The following is a 24,666-nucleotide window of genomic DNA, read 5'->3' as shown; positions in this document are numbered from 1 at the left end:
CCTGAGCTCAATCCATAACACAACAGCTGAGAAACAGTGCAGCAGAGGATAACTGAGAACTACACAACTACTCCCGCAGTCGCTCTGCTTCTTATCACAGGCTCATTACTGGTCAGTGTTTGACAAAAACTCCGAGGGGCAGCGGTAGCTGGCTGCCAGATTGCCTGTCCCATCTGTGCCCTCACGTTTAGTAGGGGGAGGAAAATTAAAGGTGGGAAAAGCAGGAATGATGCTGAGGGAAGCTGTGTTTACTTGCACGAATGCATGTGTTCCCCAAGAAAAAAATCATTGGAAACATGAAAACATGAGACCGTTCCAAGCTACAGTACATGACATCAAAAGAAATAAAAGACAATAAAATGACAACGGGAATTAACATCAAACAAAATAAGGCACCTTGATTAGAAAATGAAATTTGGGGAAGGGGGGGGGTCGTAAAATTATTGTGGAAAGAAAGAATTACATACAGTATGTGAATCTCATCTGAATGTTTGCGTAGTTTTCTCTGATCATCCCTTAGCAAACTGCCACTTCTGATTAATCTTGATCTATAACTTCTCTTTGTGTTTGTGTGTCTAGAATATATTCCATTTGCTTCCCGAAGGAGAGAGTGAACCAGCAGCTCTAACAGTGATTAGGTATTCTGCATTCTGTATAAGGTTTAACACAGGGGACCTCAGGCCTTCTCAGAACCATATTTTATGTTTTTTATTTTTTTTATTTATTCTAGTTTCATGAACACAAACAAATTAGATAATGTGGATGGGGAGTCTGGGATTAATTTTGAAGCAGCCGATTAGAGTGTTTGTGTGCGCGTCCTGGGATAATCGTGTCTTGGATCATGCCTAAAAAGCCTTCAGGCTTTGTAGTCTGGAAGATAGAAACACTCCCTCCTCCTCCTCCTATGCCTGTCCCTGCCTACCCCCCTCCAGCCCACTCAGTCTGTTTTTCCACATCTTCCTGTTGTCTGGAAGAAAAACTTCATCTTTAACTGGTGTCCTCTTCCCTCTTTCCCTCAATTCATACATCTGCTGTTATTTCTCCCACCTTCATTTTCTCCATTTTTATTCCATTGCCCTCCTTTCCACTCTCATCCATGCCCCTCCTCTCCAATGTGAATTAGATCACACTGCTGAGTGCTTAATTTGCTGAGTTCTTCGTTTTGAGAAAATTAACAAGATCGCATGGTATACAGGGAACATTTTTAATGTGAAAACCTCATTTTGAACTTATCTGATTTACATCTTGAGTCCTTCAGCTGATTTGTTTAAAGTTACCACAAATACTGTCAAGTCTGCTTTGAATAACACAAATACAAAAATGTGTCTTGATAAACTGCTCACAACAGTAAAAAACAAAAAAATAATAGAATCTTAACTTATTTATTAAACTACGCAAATAATATTTCAGTATTATTTTATTTATAAAGAATAAACTCAAGTATGAAGTTATTAGCACTACTGCTAAAGTGCAAATCTCATGGGGTTTATCTCAATAAGCAGCCCCATCAGAGTCTCTTTTAATGATCAGTAAACGGCAGTGTGTGCAGATAGCTAGCCAGGAAGTTGGAGACATTTTGGCCCTGAATTAGGCCTTCAGGTATAGTGTTCAATTCCATGTAAAGAACTACTCCCAAACAAAACACAGGCAGCAATATTCAGCCTGAAAATACATCGAACCTCAGAAAATGACTTTAAGGGGAAAGAAAGTCTCACAGCCGTTAATTTAACTGTAAGGAAGGTTGGTTTGATTTTATTTCACTGGAATTGTAACTGCTGCCATTTTTTCAGAAAAAAATGCAGGAACTTCGGATTAAAAATTGCAAGCCCTCACAAATAATGCAGTCATTGGTTGAATGCACGTAAGTACAAACGCAGAATAAAGAACAATTCCCATAAATACACTTAACAGGTTGCCTGGTAAAGTGCCTTGTTCCTATCTGATTACAAGAACCATATCAGTTCTCATCCACAGTCACTGTAACCATCAGGAAGTCACTTGCTTTGTAGATTTGTGTGTAATTTCTTGTCATTAGTCCTATCCAATTATAGAATATTAATTATGTGAATTATGTGACTCTATTCTAGAACCCTGATCAGGTCCAGGCCAATCCGTCCCCTCTCAGGGTCCACATTCAGGACCCGGACCTCCACCCGTTCTCCTGGTCCCAGAGCCAGGCTGCGGCGGCGCTGGCTGACAGGCAGCTTGTCCAGGGTGATGTTGCTCTTGTGGATGAGGCCCGAGCGGCCCACACCGATATCTACAAAAGCCCCGAACAGAGCAGTGTTGTCCACGCGGCCCGTCAGCACCGCACCCACCCGCAGATCATTCATCGACACAATGCCCCGCTTAAAGTCCGCCTGCCCAAAATCTGGGGATGGCAAAGAGAAAGATCAAGAGTGAGAATATCAAAAAGATGAGGTGGCTAGATGATAGTGAGGCAGAAGGATCTAAGGATCTATGACAAAATCCGGTATGGGTGCCAGCTAGCTGTTTGGGAGGGGAAACGGGAAAAGGGGATGCAGGGAAATGACGGAGTGGGGCAGAAATGACAAACATATTACATTTCGAGCAGTAACCAAAGACTCATGTCTACATACTTCCACATTTCTCAGCATTCTATTCTACCCCACTTTCTACTTGGCCTGCTCTTGAGAGATATTTTTCCTTTCTGTAGCATTAACACAAACAAGGAAGCCTCGCACCCCAGGAAATAGTCCGGTCCAATTATCCTTCCCACAGCACTGATTTCATGCGGTAGCCTCAGCCCATCTGTTTACTCAGCTGAGCGCTGGCTAAGAGGCCATGCAAAGTGTGCTGCAACCGAATAGGGCCAACCTGAGAATGAACCTTGAAGCTGTATTCCTTAATTTTAAGAACAGTTAGCCAGTACTGCGTATCCAGGCTTTATTTTCTTCCTCTCTATATGAAACTGTATGAAAAAGGAGAGCCTGGTAATAAGGCACGGGAATTACTTTGTATTTAACTGACCAGTCTGGAAATCAAAAATCAATTGTAAAACTACTTTTTAAATCAAAGTTAATTAATTTACCTGAAAGCAGGATTTTTCTTGCACTTTTCATCCTTTTATATAAGGACAAAAGTCCGAATGGACTTGTCCTAAGTGTCTTCGTAACATAAGACAAGGCTAACTAACTAATTTATTTGTCAGAAATGGTCATTCTTAAAATTATGTTTCCAGAATCAGTGAGTATGGCATTCACAAGTACACATACACAATAATTGCAACAATACCTGAGGTCAATAATTTTTCTGACTTTTGTTTTGTTTTTAAATTGCAGAGACTGTCTTCAAAATCCCAGCTCTAGGTGCCTTCTTATTTGTCCAACAGTCACAAAAGCACCTTTACACATAGCAGCGTTACAGCTTGTTAAAGTCAGACTTTTGCTTATATTTCCTCTTTAGCCCTGAATAAGCTTTTTAAATCTAACATACTATATATTCGATTTGTACAGAATACATGGCTCTTAGCTAGCTGCTTGTCTATTTCATACACCTTTTTTCAGAATATAGACAAGCAAAAGAAAAGAAAAAGTGAGACAGAGATGTGACATGAATTCTTCTTCAGAAAAGAAATCTGAGCTACAGTAAAACTGCTGAATATCTAAAGGTTTGTGACTATGCATGGTTTTATTGGTATATTTATGTGCGCCTGAACTAAAGAGTATGAGGAGAAAAACAGAGGTCTTTGTGTATTCGTGTATGTGTGTGTGTCTGTAAAGATATTCTGTCCAACAAAAAAGTCTGCTGGACCCATCACACCCTGTCAGAAACATACTGCTTGTGTTGTTGGGCTAAAGAGAGGAAGCCGCAGCATTGTCAGATCCTATCACGTTACACTGCCAAGATATGCCTATTATAATGAAAGCACAAGAAAAGTCAGCGTGTGTTGTAAATAGCAAACCAGTCAAAGAAACTGGACAAATACAGGTTCAACTTTCTATCATACAGTAAGGACCTATAAAGGACATTATGAAGGAAAATGAGAGACAAAGAGAAGTTACTCCAGCTGCTAGATTGCATAGATGTGTGTCTATGAAATTTTATATGATGAAAAACACTGATAGTTTTGTGTAGCGGCAATTCTGAGAAAAACAGTTCGACTGTTTTGCTCAATTTGACTTCCTATTAACCGAAACAGGGCTAATAAAGGCAAAGCACCTTAACGCGTTAAAACATTGTATTATTCCTCCCACGATCTGAAATATCAAACCACTGCTAGAAAATGGTGCATAAAAGTTGAGTTTACGTGGATGAACATGCCGTATTTTTCTCATCTTGGCAATTTTTGCAAATGTTCTTTGAATTCTTGTTTTTTGCGATAGTGTTCTTCCATTTTAATCAGTTTTTCTCAAGAGCAAGTCTCAGTCTTGATTATTTGCTTACACTGTGTCACAAAAATGAGTTGATATCAATGTTTCAGTCTGGCTGTGAATGGCAAGGGTCTTACTTTGTCGTATGTCAAACCCAGGGGGCTGCGTGAGGCCGTCTATGATGAGTTGGAGGATCTCAGTTGTGGTGTCCAATGCCCTGGCTAGTTCCTCGACACTGCTGGTCTCAACTTTGTACGCCACAGACCGTCGCAAGTCTACATTCCCAATCTGGTCTGCACTCCCACCCACGAGGGACAGAAATCTGGAGAAGGGTGACATGTATGAAATATATGTTAAATATAGAGCACAGTTTGAAAATTTGACTTTTAAAACTACAAAACACTGACAACAATTAAAACTATTTTTGTATGTTTGCAAACACAAGTTTATATAGTTGGGCTAAAGCCCATGCACATCCTTTACTGAATGAAGGAGCGACCTGGGTTTATGAGGGATGGAGTAAGAGAAAAGGGAAAGGGAAGGGATGTAAGGAGGGGGAAAGTAATTACAGACTGGGAAGAATGATGAGGAAAACAACAGTAGAACAGTCATAAAAGATAAAAGATGAGAAAAGCAAAGAAAAGGGAAAGATAGACAGAAGCTAGCCTAATGCAGGTAAAGTGAGACAGAGGTGGGGGGAAAGGAGGTAGGGCAGGAGAAGTGTGAGAGCAATTACACACAAAGCCATGAGCTGCCGAGCCTGGAAAAATGCACACAAATAGTCGCATTTATTTTACCTTCTAGTAAATCAGGTAAACCCACAGTGAGCTGTAAACACCCTTACACCTTCTCTCATGAAACCGCGTCCACATTGCTAAGGTTGGACTGTTTATCTGTCCGTCAGCTGCTTGGAAAAATCTCCTTATATCACTTCATCCTAGCAGGATGTCCCACCTTCAAAATGTCTAGACAGTCAGTCAGGTTGCACCATTTAAAATTCACTGAGCCTGAGAATTAAATCCAAACTAATTAGCTAGTCTACAATCTAAACAGACTAAGAAACAAAGTGGCATGATAGCCAGAGTAGCAAATAGGGGTTATGGGAAAATGCTGGATGTGTGTTTCTGAGTGTTCTGTGTGTGTGTGTGTGTGTGTGTGTGTGTGTGTGTGTGTGTGTGTGCGTCCATGTGTGTACGTGCTCGTATTGTGCCTACTGTATAATGCATACAGTAGGCACTTTCCACAGTTGGTTATAGATGTGAATGCATTTGCCTCTATGCATGTATTCATGTGTGGACTAGCTGGGCAGCGTCCATGATGGATGACGCTCACTGGCAGCCTGACGCCAAACAGACTCCGCAGCTGTCCCCCCCCATGATGGACAGAACAGGTGGACGTACACACAAGAACATACACACCAAGTTAATTCATACACAATGCTGTTCAGAAATGCTCATTTGGCAGTAGCTGGGACAGTGCGGATGTAACACGACACGGCTTGTGTACAAACTATGTATGAGACAGCTGTGAATGGAGAGGCCCCTGCCAGCGAAGTCACCGTCCAAAAGAGGGAGACAAGCAGAATCAATCCCTCAACACCCGCAAGTCCGATCAGTACAAAATAGTAGTTGAGTACGTGCTAGAAATGGCTTGGTGGTGAGGAAACAGCGCCTTTAAACCAAAATGGATGCCTGTCTAACACTTGGATCTTCTATGCTGTGTATCCCTAGGCTTCTTAACTTTCCAACCACATCTCTTTACCGGAGAAGAAATATTTGCGTCTTGGTGGCCTAGAGGTCTATGACACATACCACATAGCCCCCCCTTTATTGTATTCAGCCTGGGACCTTTGTTGAGGGTCATCCCTCTTCCTTTATCTTACAAAAAATATTTCGTCTACTGTCTTTCTCTACTGTGTCAAAAATTGTAAACATGCCAAAACAATAATCTTTAAGGGACAGGGGATTGAAAATTTTTTTTAAAGAAAGGCAACAGAAGCCCAATTTTTGGGTTGTTCATGGTATCACTAGAGTAATAAATGCATCCCAGGAGAGAGTATTTTTCTCCTACCGAGGTACGACAAGCAAAGGTATGTTGAAGGTCTCATTTCTCATTTTTTAATTCCATATAGTCATTCATAGAGACTTATCTTACTGGAAATTTAACAACTGGGGCTTCAACCAACTAAAAATACTGTTCAGAAATGGTGAGGCAGAACTGCAAGCTTTTCTCCACTGATAATCAAAACCATTCAAATGTCAAACCTCTAAACAGTTTACAAGTCAAATTTGGAAACATCCCTTTAACCTTTGACTGACAAAAACTATTTAAGATTTGAGAGGAAGGGGAGAGAAAGAGAGAAAGAGAAAGAGAGCAAGGACGAGGGCGAGGGACAAGAGAGGAGAGGAGAAGAGAGGAGAGGAGAGGAAGTGGAAGTGGAGGTGGACCCGGTGTTGAATTAGGAGCAGCGTGCATTCTGGCTCTGGATCTTAAAATGGTTTTGGTGGATGGTGGGTTCTACTTTCAGGTGTGTGTGTGGTGCCCATCTCATTTTTCAGTGCTGAACGTTAGTATTTAAGAGGTACCAGGAGTCCAGAGGCCCCCAACACTTCATACTCATATACTACCAACACTGTCTCTGTATAAGTGGTATGTGTATGTGTGAACGTTGGGTTGGGTGGGCTAGGATATAGATTTTTTCCAGGCCCACAGCAAGATGCCACTCTGCCTTGTATTATCGAAATATAGGGCCCCAACAACATATCAGAGAAATATTCGTCATAGAGAGGACCCCCCCTATGTCTCATGCTAGAGTAATACAATATTCCTTTATGTGTGGAGTTTGAATGTTCTACCCGTGCCCGCTTGGGTTTCCTCTGGGTACTCCGGCTTCCTCCCACAGTCCAAAGACATGCAGGTTAGGTCAATTGATGACTCTAAGTTGCCTGTAGGTGTGAATGTGATCATGTATGGTTGTTTGTCTCTAATATGTCAGCACTGTGATAGACTGGTGACCTGTCCAGGGTGTACCCCAGCTCTTGCCCGATGTTAGCTGGGATAGGCTCCAGCCCCCCCACGTCCCTCAAAGGATAAGCAATGGGTGGATATTTTGATGTGGATCCTCTACATCTGAATATTAACATTCTTTACAGAAATGTTACAGTAATGTTTCACTGTTTGATATCACAGATGTATTTGCTTTTAAGCAAACAAATCCTGCTATTTCTGAAACAAAAGTCGACAAATTGTGTCTGCGCCTTTGTGTTCCTGCTTGCGTATGTGTGTGTTGTATATGGTTACAAAAAGGAGATGATGAGTGGGCTGTGAGCAGTAATGGAGGATCCAGTTTCTCTAATGTGATGAACATGATATTCCTTATACACAAAAAAGACACACACACACACACACACAAACAGCATTCCTCCACAATCCTCCCTCCATACCTCATGTCCTGAGCTGTTGTTGGTGAGGATGTGAGAAGAGCAATGAGGCATCTCAGTGATGTCCTCAGATCTAAAGCTCTACCCAGTTTGAGAATTTTCATTTAGTTAAATGCATGCAAATATACTTATGAGTGACTATAAAGAAAGAAGTTTAAAAAAAAAAGTTTAAAAAAAAGATTCACTTTCAAAATGTAGAGCTGACCCTGAACAAAACTCTTTTGGCATGATACCAAAACTCATAGTAAGGAGAAGAAAGCCACATAGTATCAAGTACAATGCAATCTCTTTTTATTCTAAATTAAACAATCAATTTCTATGAATAACAACAAAACTACCAAAGATAGCATAATTTGGTAAACAAATGAATCAAAGTCTAAACATTACAGCTGTCATCTGAGGGCTTGTGTGAGAAGACAGCCAAATCAGGCTCAACAACACACTCACCAAGTACGATGGTCTATTTTGCAGAGGCATGACGTACCCCAGATTTAAAATTCAGTGTCATGTGATTTATTTTCCACTGCATCAAGACTAGACCAAGCTGTTAAAATTCAAAGGAAGAGCAAATGCTGACTGCAGGGGTGTATGGCTTTTCCTGCTGTCGTTAACATTTAAAGAGGGATGTGACATGTTCTTAAAAAAAAAAAAAAAAAAAAAAAAAGTCTCTTTAAGAGTTTGTAGAATTGAGACCATTACAATATAAGTGTGTATCAAGTGAGAAATTAATCAGTACTGAATTGAGTAAATTCCCAGACAGGGATTACAAGATAGTCATAACAAAGGATACAACATTTGCCAACACAGGGTGAAGGATTCTGAACAGCAGGAAAAATATAGAAGCTGAGAACGATAAGTGGACTGGTGAGAAACAGGAGAAAGATTTAATTATGGTGTGGGAGAGAAAAAACACAAGTGACAAGAAAGAGAATGCACAGCAGACTGCTGATTTTTACCACGTACTGCAACCTACTTAGCTAAATGTAGGATATATAAGAAAACAAACACTAAACAAAAAAGTAGACTTGTACAGCCATTTTCAGCCATTAATTTTTATACCTCCATTCCTATAATTTCATACATTATCGTAAATGTTGCATTGTTGTTTTTTAGAGATCTTTTGGAAAAATGTAAAATCTCTTTAAACTGTCAGTTTTAGTGGTTAAAAGAAATTTTTGGATTTGGATTTATCATCAGATAAAGCAATCAGTTTAACTCCAGCCCTGACTGATGGAACAAGACTAGAGTGAGAAAGAGAGAGAAATGGATAAAAATGAGAAACGTGCCTGCCCAGAAAATTAGAATGAAACAGAAAATTAGACAGAAATTTAAAGACACATAAGCTCTGTGGATTTGGGGGGAAAAAAAGAAGGTGTGCACATGTACTACAATTGTGTGAAAGAGGACAAATAAAAAAAGAAAGAAAGGGAAAGGAATGGAGGGTGTATTTAAAAAAAGGGAGTGGTAATTTGTCTTCTTTCATTTTAAGAGTCTTTTTAAACCTTTGACCCCCAACATCTCTTTGATGAACAACTGTACAATACAGTTAGACACATAAACCCACAAACACACATGATCACTTAGCTAAAGTAGGAAAGACAAGCAAAAACACTGGTTCATACAAGCGGCATCAATCCATCTTCACATGTGCACAGAGACACATACACCCACACACATGCACTGAGGCCATTAAAGGCGCATCAACATGAGGGAGCGATGCTTAGAGCCACTAGTGTCAGAACTTATGTAGACTAAACACAGTTGAGTGACTACAGCTGTAGGAGAGAAGGCCCACCCTCTCTCCCTGTCTGTGCGCCCCTCTAACTCTCTCACACACACACACACACACACACACACACACACACACACACACACACACACACACACACACACACACACACACACACACACACACACACACACACACACAGAACATAGAAGTCTTGGGCAGATGTTCAATGTGCTTTTGATATCAGCATCAGCGCTAACAATCATTTCTCACACAAGGACACATACACATCCAAAGCCAACGCCTCCTCTCTTGTATCCCATGTCTGTGTAAATCAAATCAGAGTCCTCCACCACCATAACCAGCCCCATATGAGACAGTGTCAAAATCAACTCCATCTCAGCCCGAACATGCTTTGGTCAGTGGGATAGGCTGCTATACAAGTGTGTGTGTGTGTGTGTGTGTGTGTGTGTGTGTGTGTGTGTGTGTGTGTGTGTGTATGCATGTTTGTGTGTACTGTACCTCTGTGCCACATGGTAGGACTCGGGGTGTATACAAGTCTGGTCCAGGGGGTTAAATGAGGTTGGTATATTCACACAAGTCTTTCCTTTGCCCTTCTTAGCCACTGGTTTCTCTGGCACTGCTGGTACAGGGTGAGGCGAAGATTTTGCACTGTTTGGAAAAGAAAGAGACTTTAAATGTATGAGTCTTAGACAGCCTTAATATGAAAACACAACTTTGTCTCACAGAGGCCATTCACAATATTACAAAAAAACATATTTTCTCAATTATCTCTGGTGGTATCTAGCCATGCAGGCAGTTTAAGTTTTATTTTATCAGCCTCCGAGATTCCTCTTCCATTCCAATACAATGGCGTTTCACTCATTTTGTTTGCACAATTCCCAGCACTGAAAACTTACATTTAAAAATTTAATAGCAAATTGTCTTTCTAGAAGCAGTGCTTTTGTTACTCTGGATATTTCACATACACTGTCAAAAATGTTCAGCATTATTTCAGTATAATACTTTCAAATTAAACTGTTCACAGCCAAGTCTGTGGATTTACTGAGACACAGTTTCTGAAAAAAACTCCTCTACTCCACCTTATCTTCCTCATGCCACCATATATGAACAAGTCCTCTCACCTATCTCTGCTTTACACTATATACATGTTATATACATTGCATTATACTTTAAATGCATTTGTGAAATTTGCACTGTGCTTTTCTGTTTTTTTGTTCTTTTGCACGTCACCATAACACTCCCTTGCAATGCAACCTAACTGTTTGCACTACAACTACATAGATATTGTATATATTGCATCTGTGTATACAGTATTAATGCGTATTTTTATAAATATGTATATATTAGTATTTCACCTTGTTCTATTGTATGTTTAGATACTTTATTTTTTATTTTATCATTAATTTATTTGTTTTATATATATAACATTTTTGTGTTTGTAATCCTGTAATATATACTGTCAGTGTAGTTGAACCTTGAATGAGATGTTTTTGTTGAATTTTTTTTTTTTTTTTTTTTTTTTTAAATCGTAATTTTTAACAACAAGAGTACCACAAAAAAAAAATCCCAATGAAGAAATCTCTGGGATAATAAATCTCTAAACCTGGGCAAAAATTAAAACAAAAGAACCGGCTCTGTTAGATGAAATTAAATGTAAGTGAGAAAATATGTTTTTTTGCAATTTGCACAAACTGACCGTTTAATGAGAAATAGATAAGAAAGTAATGGGAAGCAGAACCTGAGTCAACTGTGTGTGCCTGTTTGTGTCTATGTATCTGTACTTACAGTGTGCATATATACCTGTGTAGGGTTTGTGGTATGATTCTAATGAAGCCGGCACACTGCTGGTAGGTCTTGGGCCCCATGCCTTTGACCAGTTTGAGTTGCTCCCTGTTGATGAAGGGACCATTCTGCTCTCTCCACACTGCAATATTCCGTGCCCGGCCCACATTCAAGCCTGCTACATGCCTGGCAGATAAAAACAAAGGTCTGTTTATTTCTGAGGTGGTGGGGGCGCAAAGCTTAGTTTGTTTCAAAATGAGATATCACTAATAACACACAACTCTGACACATTTGCTTAAAAAAAAAAAAACATATACAAACACAGCAGATATTGCAGACCGTGACATGGCATTTCAATAAGCAAGAGACACACATGAGCCAATTTTTAGTGAGTGTATTTGTCCAGTTTTGGCTGAGCAAAGATGAGAGGTGATTTGAAACTCAATTAGGTCTGCTCTGTTAATGTCCGCAGTGACTCACTTGAGCTAAAACACACTGTTATGTCAACACTCCACATAATACCTCAGTCATCAACACGTCTGTGTGTGTTTAATGTGTGTATGTGTGTGTACCATAACTTCTGGCAGGAGAGGAAAAAGCTCACTTGCAGAGTAGACAGGTAAACAGATGACCTGATGCCTGCCCTACAGCTAATGCCAGCTCATTTCATACTGTTTGTTTCTACTGCAAATATGTGTGTATGTTTCAAATTTGTGTATACTTTTGAGTGTATGTACTGTCACTGTCATAGTAAATACAAGTGTATGTGTGCACAGTTTTCTACCAGATATTTGTGACTATATGAATGCATGTACTTAAATGTTTGCTTCTCTGCATGTTTGTTTTTGTGTGTGTGTTTGCACCGGCACGTATGTGTGTGTGCGAGTGTGTCTGTCTGTCCGTCTGTCTGTGTCTACCTTGCCTAATTCCCTCTGTTGATTCCATTCAGCCCAGTAAGTGAGGCTGAGGTGTGAAGCATTAGTCTAAACAGAAAGCTGGCAGGCCATCTGTGTTTGTGTGTGGGTGTGTGTGTGTGTGTGTGTGTGTGTGTGTGCATCGAGCTTGCGCCTGTGCATGAGTGTGAATGAAGCTTTGCCATGTTGTGACTGCTAAGGGAAAGTATGTCAGAGGTCTGAGCCCTGCTTCATCTCTTTTTCACAGTTTGCATGTGTGTCTGTATGTATGTGTAGAGGAGAACGTGATGGTGTGAACACATGCACTTGCTTATGAGGACACAGATATACTCTATGTGTCTTTATGTGTCATCTACCTCATCAGCATCTCGGAGCAGATGTTGATGTCCACCCCCACAAAGCTCACACACTCCTGCACCACACCATCCAGCGCCGCCTTCAGAGCTCCGGCTGACACATCATGCTAGAAGCAAACAAACAGAAGAAATGTCAGGCCAAAAAAATGCATTAGCAGAGAAAAACAAGATTTAATTACTGCTTTCATCTGTTACACTGGGCATCCGTTACACACACACAGACAAATGAGCAAGAACTCTTTAGGATTTAGTGGTTTAGGATCTTTCTAAGGCTGCCTTTTACTGTAGCAATGCTGTAATCTTTTGTCTCATTTTCATCCAAACATGTCTACCCAGTATGTTGTATAGCAAACTTTTCAATGGACTTTACATGTTCTATTTATATAATCCCCGTGCTGCACATACATGCGTACGTACGTACAGATGTACAGACGTACAGACAGAAAGACAGACATAGATAGACTGATAAACTGATAGACAGATACAGATATATAGATAGGCTAAATTCTAGACAATATCTAAATAGATATAGTCTCCTACTGAAAGTGCGCCGATGTTTGATCAGTAGGTCGTGATTAGCAAGATGTGAATTAGTTATATTTATTTACAATTGTATTCCATTTTTGCAATATAGTAATCTTTGGCCCTGTGTAGGCACAATGTCTCCAAGGGGATTATTAAAATTTCATCCTTAAAGCGATAACAGCAGCAGAGAGTGTTAGCAATAAAATAATGACACACAAAAAGAGAGAGGGAGAGGTTTGACTGACAAGTAAACAGCAAGTAAGAGGCAAAGAGAGAAACAGAGTTAGAGAGAGAGCACTGATTGACAGACAGAGGGAGCGCAGAAGAGAAAAGAGAGAGCGAATGTTTAGTTTGGCTTGTCAACGATCTCGCTCTCCTGCGAACACAGTGTTCTCGTTACTGTAGCTTGGTGTCGATAAAGATCTTCCAAATGAACTCTTCACACTTCTCAACCACCAGCCAATCAACCACTGATCAGGACATATTTTCCAAAAGGGCTAGAATCTTTTTCCCAATAAGGGGCAGGGAGGAAAGCCATCAATCCGAGGGGAAATCAACTTGATCAAAACAAAACACCAAAATAAGATCTAAGAAATTCTATGAGGTCTAGCAGTCACCACCAGACAAACAGAAGCCCTGGGCTGCGGGACGGGGCCAAAAAACAAGCAGTTCAGCTGGAGACTGATGCCTCAGCAACTGTTCGAGGATTAGCTGACACTCTAGACTAGACTACTGTTGAGCTATGTGTGTGTGTTGTGTGTGAACCTGACTGAGACTAGCATGGGTTGTCCTGTAACATGATCAAGCTCTGAACAAACCCTGGCTTGTAAACAGATGACAACAATGTCAGCTAGCAAATGCAACCCTCTCGTTCAGCGGTGACTGGACAGTAGCACAGACGAGAACAGAGAGGCAGACTGAGACACACAGAGGTACTGTATGTACGGCTGAGAGAACACATGGGACTCCTAAGTTTTGCTTGGCCATTTATTAGACATTCACTAATTTGAACCGAGTTTTCACCTGTCACTGCACAGGTTCAGCACTAACCTATATTCTCACATACAGTCCTTTATTATGAATATCATATTGACTTCTGATTTGAATATTTATTCAATTTATCACTACCTGAAGAACATGATATTAGAATCGTTATTTAATAACAAATAACAAAACAAGAGTTCATGTGCAAGCTGAGGAAAAGAAAAAAAAATCCCAACTCATAAACGAGGGAAATATATAAGGCCCATGACGCACCAAGGAGGACATGTTAAAAGCTTGACACTGTGTGGTTCAAGATTTCACTTAAATATTATTGATAACTGCAAAAGCAAACAACCTACGCTGCTGTTTAACAGCTGCCCACAACAATCGTAATTATGGGATGAGCACACAGATGACAAACATACGCAATGTGTTTTCAATTTTCCTCATAGTCCTGTTGCCATGGCGGGGTGCTGAGAGGACAAAGAGGAAGGATGCTGTGTCAACAGCTAAAAGTCAAAGTAATGAGTTTCATAAGTTATTTTCAGTTATTTTGTGTACATTGTTAAGTATTCTAGATTTCTGTTTTTATACTCACTAAACTTTTAATTATAGGGGAAACCTCTTGCACTCCAACACCACTAACATTGTCATTAAAAGGTGAACTTTGTTTTTTTTGTTTGTTTTTTTTTTTGCTACATTACTCCATGAACACATTTTCCCCCATTCATTCTGCTGTTGTGTAGAATACCTCCTTTGGAACCTGGTTTTCTGTTTTGTCAGCAAGCTATATTTAGAGCATGAGAAGCATACATTAATGTTCAATCAGACAAGAATAGCCATATCATATATATAGGTGCTATATGCAAGTTTTTGCTATCGCTACATGACCAACATTAGCGTTAACAGCTGTTTACTTACCGAGAGCTTCAGCCGTCCTTGCGTTTACAAGGCAAGAGGTTAGACTACGTCCGCGGGGCAGAACTACTTCATCTTCTCATGTCGGACCGAGGGCAGGTATGGAGGCTGCAGTGACTCACCATCTCAAAAAACACTATTACGAGACGCTACGGGCCGTGGCTAGCTGGTTAGCAGGCTAGCTTAAGTAGAAGAAAATAAGTGACGGGAATGGAAGCAAAACGAGAGTTAACATTGGCATGAGTTTCCCCTCATGGAGAGAGAGAGAGAGAGCTCTTGGCGAGCAAAGGAATGAGGTCTGATACTGAACTCCCCACGTTTCCTCCAGACTGGCGAGTAAACAGCTGTTAATGCCAACGTCGGCCACGTAGCAAAACAGCAAAAAAACTTACATGTAGCACCTTTAACAAACCCTTCATGACATTGGAAAGGAAAGGCCGGAGCTGGCATGGGCCTAGAAAAGGGTGGTTTTAATCAAAACATGTCACGGCGTTTTCCATACATAGGCTCTACTTGGGCAGCACACCCAGGTAAATTTAGACCCGCTCAGGTAGATAAAATCCTTCGGTTTCCACTTAGGTAAATCTTAGATTAGAACGCCTTATTTCACTCTTTTCAAACCAAGTGATTTTTGGCCACACACCTGTCTGAGTTGCGTGTGCTGCAGAAACTGAGCGGGAATTGAAGGCTTCTTTGTGCGCAGCCGCCCCGCTGGCCTTTACCGGTAGTCTGCATGTGAGGCGTTTAGGGCACATCTGAAAATTTGTAGCTACAGAAAATTACCTGGGTTACAGCCACCCCCTCAAAACTGCATGAATCTCTGCATGCACAGCGGTCACATGCCGTGCCACCACACCTCCTTCTAAAGGTAAGTACCATGTGTCTGATGGCAGCAACTCTACTTTTACTATTTCACGAGCTCGGGTTTTGTTTTTAGTTACCCTGTTGGCAAGCACGTACTTTAAAAGTTTTTAAATGAATTACGGTAATATAAGCAACAGTTAGTTTAAACCTTGCCTACAGTAAAGCGGGATGATAAGTACTATGTGATTCGGCAGAGAGGGAAAAACAGGTAAAGGCAGCAAGAGATGAAGTACTAGTGGAGAGACAGCACAACACCCCTGGTGACTCCGTAGGTGACCTGCGGTCTGATCCTGAATGCTGAGACTCTACAGCCAGGGGTATTTTGGAGACAAAAGATAACTTCCCAAACAACAAGAAGTTCCCATAAAACTAGGACTGAAAGATTTATTACTTGTGGTGAGTTGATATAAGAGGAGGAGAGAGACAAAGATAGTAAGAGAGGAGAAAGAGGAATTCACCTGTAATGTCACACCAGAGAATAATGTTTTCACATGAGGAAGGTGGAGGTGTGCAAGGCAGCATGAGTTTTAACCTGCAGTAAAACCCCAATGAATGTGTTCTCACATTCTTATTGAAACCTTATAGAGGTGGGAGCAGCACGAGAGGATGTCAGGTATTGTAACTGCTAACACATGCACCAAAGTACATAACTGTGCTCAATTGGGGATGTGAAAAACTGAGCTGAACCTGTAACTTAACTTTATTAATTTCATTCCAGTTAAAGAGAAAAGTAATGGGGGAATAAAAACATGGTCACACAGGTAACAAACACCAGGCCAACTGACAGTTTTTAGGTCACTGCACAATCCTTGCTAATTTGGAAACAGGATTTATGAAGTATTATTTTTTTTAATCAAAGCCTACCAAACACAAATATTTATATATTCTAAATGACAAGTGTTTTTGTTATTGACCGGGGCAACCAGGCAGTTCCCATCCCCTAAATTGTGCATTTACTTATCAACTGTTAGCAGAGTAAGTATTTATATCTGTAGGTGCAGTTTGTGTAAGAAGGTTTAAAGTTATTGGTTTTCTGTGAAGTACATTATATTTTCTATGAAATGTGCTCCACAGTACAAATAAAGTTTTGCTTGCTAATGATTCGATAATGATTTGCTAAAAGACAAGCTCAGGATTTTCTTCTGTGGCATAGAGTACCACTGTTCATTTTGCAAAAACAAAACATACAGTAATGCAATCTTAAACTGAGACTTAATCCAAAGCCTAACACTGAAAAGTGCTTGTTTTAAGTATCTATTATTACCACAGGGAAAAGAATACTGTACAGGTTGGCAGAGCTGATCTAAGTGAGCTGGGCAATAACAAATTTTAATATAAGTATAAAGTATAAAGTTATTTCACCCTTTATTCATCCAATTAATCACATTCAAATTAAGAAGGAAACCAGGACAATCAAACAAAGCAACTGACATAGATTTAGAGAGGTGTCTCTGGCACTAGCAGCAGTGACTTCATGTGCCAGAGTTGGATTGGAAGAGAATAACTGTAACAGAGAATGAGCAAATTTTATTCTAGCTCTAATAACATGCATACACACAATCGAGTGTGTGTTTCTGTTCTGCAATCCAGAGAGCAGAGGCCCTCTTGATGCTCTACTCAGTTTACAGTGGTACTAATTGCACCAATGGAGCATGTCGTCCTATATCTTTCGCTCTCTCTCTCAATCTTAGTATCACTTTTTCTCTTTCCCTCTTGATTTCATTAATTTTCACTGAAAGGTAAAGTACCCAATGGATGTCAGAAAACGCCAACACCTCTTACAAAATTCAGAATTATCATCTTAGCCATGAGTGTGCAGTCCTAGTGTTCAGCATTTCTTTTTGCTGATGACTCTGAAGCATTCATCAATCAGCTCTACTCCACCTTCTCTACATTTGCCCTTTTAAATTCCATCTTCCCCCTGAGGAAGGAACCTTACTTTTCCCCTGCTGCCTTTTCTATCTCTCTGGTTTTCTCTAACTATTTCTCTCTAGACTATATGCTTAGTATCTCAATTAGGATTGCAGGGTGGTGTGGGGGCACAGAGATACTGCGGAGAGATAGATTGAGAGAGATTAGCAACAAAAATTTAACAAGAAAAAGTCAGAATGGTACAATATCAGTAGACTTAAAATGGATTTCCAGACAAACATTATTATTAAATGATCCCCAATCTTCACCTAAGGACACAAGAACATATTGCTTTCCTATGGAAAGACCATAACAAACTCTAATTCCATCCATCCCATAGATGCACTAGCTTCCATTCCGTGGTCTCAATGCCCGAACCCCCTAACCTCAAAGTCATTCAGAGCCAGTGGCCTGGATCCTTATGTGTGAAGGTCATGTTTGGATTGGCCATAAACCAGCTAAAGCCAGCCAACCAATACGCAAGAACAAAGTGCTTCTGTCTGCACCTTGAATACTTAAACGCTGCACTGAGAAAATTAAAAACAATAATGTCCTTTTTATCTGATACAAAAAACACATACAGGCTTCCTTTGCAACATGACTGAAATATATATATTATATATATTGTACATACATACATACATACATACATACACACAGATATACCTATGTATGTACAGTATATTTAAAGCCACAGATTATAAATATAGAGAACCTGAAAGCAAGATGGTAAATGGTAAATGGACTGCACTAATATAGCGCTTTTCTAGTCTTAACGACCATTCAAAGCGCTTTATTCTACATTCCACGTTCACGATACACACACACAGCGCTCTTTTCAATACATATGGCACTTTCTACGCACACACACAAACACACACAACACATCGGGGCCAATTTTGGGTTCAGTATCTTGCCAAAGAACACTTCGACATGCGGACTGGAACCATCGACCTTCCGGTTAGTGGACGACCCGCTCTACCACCTGGGCCACATCTGCCCCGCAAGATAGCCAGAGAGGCAAACAGGAGGCGAAGCAAATGCTGAGAGTTGAGGTGTTGTCTGACAGTGATGGATTTTACTAGCAATACATTTCAGTTTCCTGTAAAGCTAAGTTGCCTACAACTTGAGTAGCATCACTGGTATCAATCCCTTTTTTTTTTTTTTTTTTTTTAGAGGAACTAAAAGAAAAATAGACCTGCACACACAATTCCATTTAAGAATCTACATTACAAAATATTGGTACAAGTGAGGTTGGAAGTGGATTTTTGACAGGTGGAGACAGATGGTGAGGCATCTGAACCCCTGCAACCCTTATATGTAGCTCCAGTCCTCTGGCTGCAGATGTATCAGCTTTAATGAGAGGAAAGCACTGAGGCTACAATCATGCCAAGAAACATTAAAAGTCTGCTTGTGTTTGGAAACTTCTAAAATATTTGTGACTTCTAAAAAGGAAAAAATTGGGAGCCAGAATCTGGAGTGTACTCTCTCCAAATGTGTGCTCCCTTTGTGTGTGTGTGTGTGTGTGTGTGTGTGTGTGTGTGTGTGTGTGTGTGTGTGTGTGTGTGTGTGTGTGTGTGTGTGTGTGTGTGACAATGCCGTGAAACTACTCCTTCATAACTTTCATTTTCAGATATCAATGGATTACAGTGCCTGAGGTTATCTGATGGTTATGTTCTCTTTGACTGATGGGTATCTGTAAGGCCTCTGAGAACTCCCTCTTGAATATACTGTATACTGTTCCAGGCATGAAGGAGGCTTTACTTAGAGTCTGTGCGCATGCGTGCGTTAGTGTATGTGTGTGTTTGTGTGTGTTTTTGTTTGTCTTTGTGTGTGCGTGTGTGTGCGCGCGCGTGCGTGTGTGAGAGAATACTTGCATAGTTAGATTAGTTAAATACTAGTTAGAAATCAGCAGCTGAAAGTGATATGACAGCAAGTAGATGGTTTTATGTTTTTCCAACACCTTTCTTGAATGCCCAAGGGCTATTTCTCAACTTCCTGCAAAACAATCATATACACACACAGAACCACCCATTGCCTGAGGGACTGCAAGACTGCAAAACAGAGAATGAGAAAATCAGAGCGCAATAAAGTTCAGGCACAGGAAGTCTAAATGACAGACTGACTTGAGCAGGATTTTTAAGTTACAACAAAATCAGTTTCAACTATCTTGACACAGTGCGTGAAGAAATATTCCATTATATAGAGGATAGAGGTTGAAGCAAGTTAAGTATTTTTTGTTTCCCAGTAGTGTAAGCTAAAATCAGCTGATCTTCAGAATATCATTCTAATATTTCCAAAACACACTTTTACTTCCATTGCATAGTACATTTTCCTTGCTTTACAATCCTCCTTATAATCTGACTAATTTTATTTTACACTTGACACTAAATTAGTTTTCTAATGTTTGCGTGTTTGTCCTACAACACTGGTAGTAGATGGAACCCATTAAAATAAAGGTTTACTAGCTTTTAAACTTTATCACTGAAATACAAACATCCTCACTGTAAATTGTACAGCACTAGTAGCCTGACATTTTATATATTTTTGAATAAGTAGCCAAGTGGCATTTGCCTGTGTAAATCCATTAAACAAGCTTGACTCATCTCACAACCTTACTCAACACACAAAGACACAGACACATGCTCTGAAAAGACCTAAAGGAAATAATTAAAATAGTAGCAGATAATGTTTGGCAGCTCCTGCCACTGATCAAATCTTAAAGAGCCTGATTTTTTTTTTTTCCCACGCCTCAAATCGCAGAGGCAGGAACTATCAATCATTGTCAGCTCTCAATTTCTTGCCCTCTTTACTTCTCAGCTCTGTCTGCTCCTGTCTCCCCTGTAGGCACAACCATTCAGGAATGAAAAATAGCATGCACAAGTGCAGACAAACAGTACACACTTGCGCGGCTGTGCAACCACAAAGCTCTATAGGCACAATGGCCTTAGTGTGAAAGTGACATCACTTGCACTAGCTGTAGGTAGAAACCTCAAATTCAGCCTGAATTTTTAAGCCAATGCAAAAGCGCCTGAAGTTGCAGTTTAAATACAAAAGTAAAACAACTTAATTTTTTTTCCCCCCACAAGGTCTGAATACCTAATTTCACTTCTTCTAATGACACGTTTTCCTACAATTACTGGTCTATCAAGTGCCAATAAGGTATAAAGCCGTATTTTAGAGGCTTATTTATCACAAATATATTGGTATTGGAACGTGTCAGCCAACAATCACAGCACTGAAATGCCAAAGATATGTGCTTTTGGCTGTTATATTGCTATCAGGCTTTTTAAACCTTCAAATATCAATATTCTTTTTTTTAAATCAGTCTCAACTGATCCACAGCTCTAATAATCCATGGTGGTTGCAGCTACCAACCTCAGCCTTATCCAGTTTCTAATTTCCCGGTTCAAACTGACACTGTGAAAACCAGCAGCAACCCCAAACTCCAGGTTCTAAGGTCCCTTCAGCTATACCTGATTATATGCTCTCCCATGCTTACAGTGTATGTCCAACATACAATCTGTACCACTTGAAATGAAAAAGAAAATATGATATGAAAGGAAGCCAGAGGAAAGGGAGTCATTGGGACAAGAGCGGGAAAATTCTAGCAAAAAAAAGGAGTGAGAGAAGTAGAACGGTTAAAAGAGGTGAGGGGAAGAGTGACAGTTTCTTTAATATCCGGGTGGCAGGAAATGTTTTCTTACACAGCAGTGTGTGTCTGTGTGTTTCCAGTCGCAGTTAGTTTCACAGCCCTGGGGATTACCCAGCTGTCAACAGACCATGCAATTTAAAGAGCTGATTGACAGATGAAGGAGCTATCCAAAGGCCACACCCACTAAATCTCTAATTGTAAAGGACACAAAACTCCTAATATGGTTGTCCACGTAAGTGTTCTGAACTATAAATACAATTTATTTCAAATCTATAAGATTATCAATAGTCTTTAAATGTACTGTATTGTAGGCAACCACTAATAATAAAAAAATACTATAAACCTTGGCTGTCCATTAAAAAAGCTAAGTATGTGGCAGACTCGGTATCCAGCAAAACCTGTCTGTCAGTGGTGCTGTAGCGAAAAGAAAGTTCCCACACCAATAGTTACATCCAAACTGATTTTAATGGGCCTCACCTTTATAGCCCTCAGCTCATTTCCTCCTTTCTCTCAGAGCTGTCACTCACTCGGTCAGCAGAGGGAGATAGAAAGAGAGTGCATGCTGTGACAGCTGTCTAGAGTTACATCTGCCCTTATGCTTTTTGGGTCTAATATTAAACTTTCGCAAAAGCTCAAAATGCCATGAATCACACAAAAGAACTTACCAAAACAAAAAAAAACAAAAAAAAAATGCACTTTTCTTCCATTCCCACACAAACTAATACAAATGTATACACACACACACATGCAAGCACACACACATTTACCCTTTAACTCTAAAAAGGGATGGGGAGGACAGTGTGTACGTGTATGTGTGTGTTTGTGTGAGCTCACATGCAGGTCAAAGTGATGTCCCATCTCATATCTGTCAGCACCCAGAGTTTATTTACTCGGTTATATTATCATTTGTTGACCTAGTCACATGATCTGAGAGCGGGAGGTGCAGAACCCCAGGCACCCCAGAGAGCCCAGTCAGGACATGATGAGAGACACGGGCCTGTGACCTAACATACTCAGCCACACATACATAGGCACAGGCAGTTGCACATTATGACCTCCTCCTTTCTCTTTCACATCTCCATTTTACCCCCATTCCTTTTCCTTTGACTTTTGTCACCCTCTGCTGTCCTTTTTTAACCCCCCTTCCTTCTCTTCTCCCTTTCATTTAGAGTAGTTGTCCACTGAGGCTCTCTCTTTACACTGCTGGATTCCTTTTCTTGTTAACACTGAAATGGATACTCTGTCGGCCAACATCAACAAATGACGATACTTTTACACACCCTGAGTTTCAGCTGCTAAATGTTAAAAATATTTGACACTGAAGGAAGTATAAATAAATCTCAACTAGTGTACGTCTTATCTATAGAATATGCTGTACATAACTGTCTTTGTGTGCAGGAGCCTCCTCTCAGTAATCCAGACGTATAGTGCTTCCCCTCAATCCTTACAAGGAACGATTGAACACCTCCAAAGAGCTGAACAAGTTAGGCAACAAAACCGAATTATCAACAATTTTAAGGAAGTGATTAGTTGTTAGTCTTTGTCAAACAATCAAAGCCAAACATTCTGTTTCCAGTTTCTGAAATTTGGGGATTTTGTACTTTCCTGGATTGAAATTGTGGCACAAAAAAAAAAAAAAAAAATCCCAGTTTGATGTCTTTAAACTGCTTGTTCGGACAAAACAAGCAAAACCTGGTATTTACTAGCAGTCTGATAATATGACCTTATTCTACCTCAGGGTTTGCCTCCTATGCAGTGTGATTCTGCTGAATTATGAGCACCACTGGTTAAATTTCACATGGTTCATTATTTTCCACAACAACATATAAACCACTGCAACTTTCTACACTGCGCGCAGCTGACTGGGGCTAGTATGAAACAAAGGGGACACTACCACACACTCACAAAGATATACACACATGCACACACAGTGATGTCACCGTTTAGCAGTCCAACATAGGCTGTTCAAAGAGGTACAAACTTCAAAGAGGTACAGACTTGGACTAAGCTGGTGCAACTTTGTCTTGTACACTTATATTGTTAGTTAAATTATATTTTAATTTTTTAGATGAGTCCAAGAGACTGGTTCATTAAGTTTATATTATCCATTTCAATTTATGTTCATTTAATGGTCTCTGGGGCATTTCAGTTTATTACTACAGCTTTCTGGGTTCCCAGAGCCCTTGAAGTGTCAAGGGCTCCCAGTAAATTCTCACACATATGACAAAACAAACATGAATAACCCTATCTAAAACAATTCTAAGGTTCTTTTAAGCCATCCCTCCACCGACATGCATAAATAAAAGGTCCAGCGTCTCGTGCCAGTGGACCTGTGAACCCGCACACAACAGCATTGCTGCTGAAAAAAATCCGAGCCTTCATCATCCTCAGTCCTTTTTGTGTTGTTCTCATTTCCATCCTCTCATACCCTTTTCTTCCACGATCTACTATATATGGAGAACAATACTGCGTTAATAGCTGGTGTAAACAATATGAACACTGACCTAATGCTTGTCTTGCCTTTCTCACACAATTACACACACATTGCAATGTACAAAATCAACACTGAGCTGACTGTTGTCTCATCTGCACACACATTTGAACACATGTGGACAAGGAGCAGCAAGCACACAAGCAAAGACAAATGTCCAAACATACGTCATGCCTGAACTTCCATTAATTGAATTTGCTGTCAGCCTTAACATCATCTGTTGACACAGGCCTTAGCCAAGTTTATCTACTTCCCTGCTTGCCTCTCTTCTCTCAACCTGCTTGACTTCTTTCTCATTGGACCTGTCACATCTTCTATCCCTCACTCACATTCCCTTGATACCCCAAGTCCCAGTTTCTGCTTTATTTATTTTGCCTGAAATACAAAAGTCACATCTAAACCCTGCAAGAAATCTCAGTTAAAAATAACTGAATTAACAGCAGACCAGAACATTCATACTGCTTAGAATGAAAAGATATTGCCAGTCACCTTAAATGTTTTTAAATACAAACATGTCTTTAGGGTTTGAAATGGGCAAGTGCACCGTTTTAACCTATAGCCTAGTTTTAGTTTTTTGTTGAAAAATATTGTGGTTAAAATTTGTTTAAAAGAAAATCTCTTATGTCGCCCTTCCTTATTCCTTCTGTGACTGTTGGTAGTGTGTTGCTTGTAATTACGCTGCCGTTTTGGTCAGGACTCTCTTAAAAGAAACCACCCTGGTTAAATGAATGAGAGAATA

At 40.1% G+C, this 24,666-nt stretch overlaps 1 protein-coding gene across 2 annotated transcripts in view; it reads right to left on the bottom strand.

The window, feature by feature from the left end:
- Positions 1-1,724: 1,724 nt before the first annotated feature.
- The window catches only part of srbd1 (S1 RNA binding domain 1), a 55,814-nt gene continuing 32,872 nt past the window's right edge, over positions 1,725-24,666 (bottom strand). For both annotated transcript variants that reach the window (XM_040139765.1, XM_040139764.1), the window contains exons 17-21: positions 12,580-12,686; positions 11,328-11,495; positions 10,026-10,175; positions 4,472-4,656; positions 1,725-2,371 (exon numbers count right to left, since the gene is read on the bottom strand). In XM_040139765.1, coding sequence (XP_039995699.1) covers positions 2,079-2,371; positions 4,472-4,656; positions 10,026-10,175; positions 11,328-11,495; positions 12,580-12,686 — 903 coding nt within the window. In that variant the 3' untranslated portion in view covers positions 1,725-2,078. The remainder of the gene's footprint in view (positions 2,372-4,471; positions 4,657-10,025; positions 10,176-11,327; positions 11,496-12,579; positions 12,687-24,666) is intronic.

This window comes from Xiphias gladius, chromosome 11 (assembly GCF_016859285.1).
Source record: "Xiphias gladius isolate SHS-SW01 ecotype Sanya breed wild chromosome 11, ASM1685928v1, whole genome shotgun sequence".
NCBI lineage: Eukaryota > Metazoa > Chordata > Actinopteri > Istiophoriformes > Xiphiidae > Xiphias > Xiphias gladius.
The sequence above is the reverse complement of the archived record's forward strand: the minus strand, read 5'-3'. Positions and strand labels throughout refer to the sequence as shown.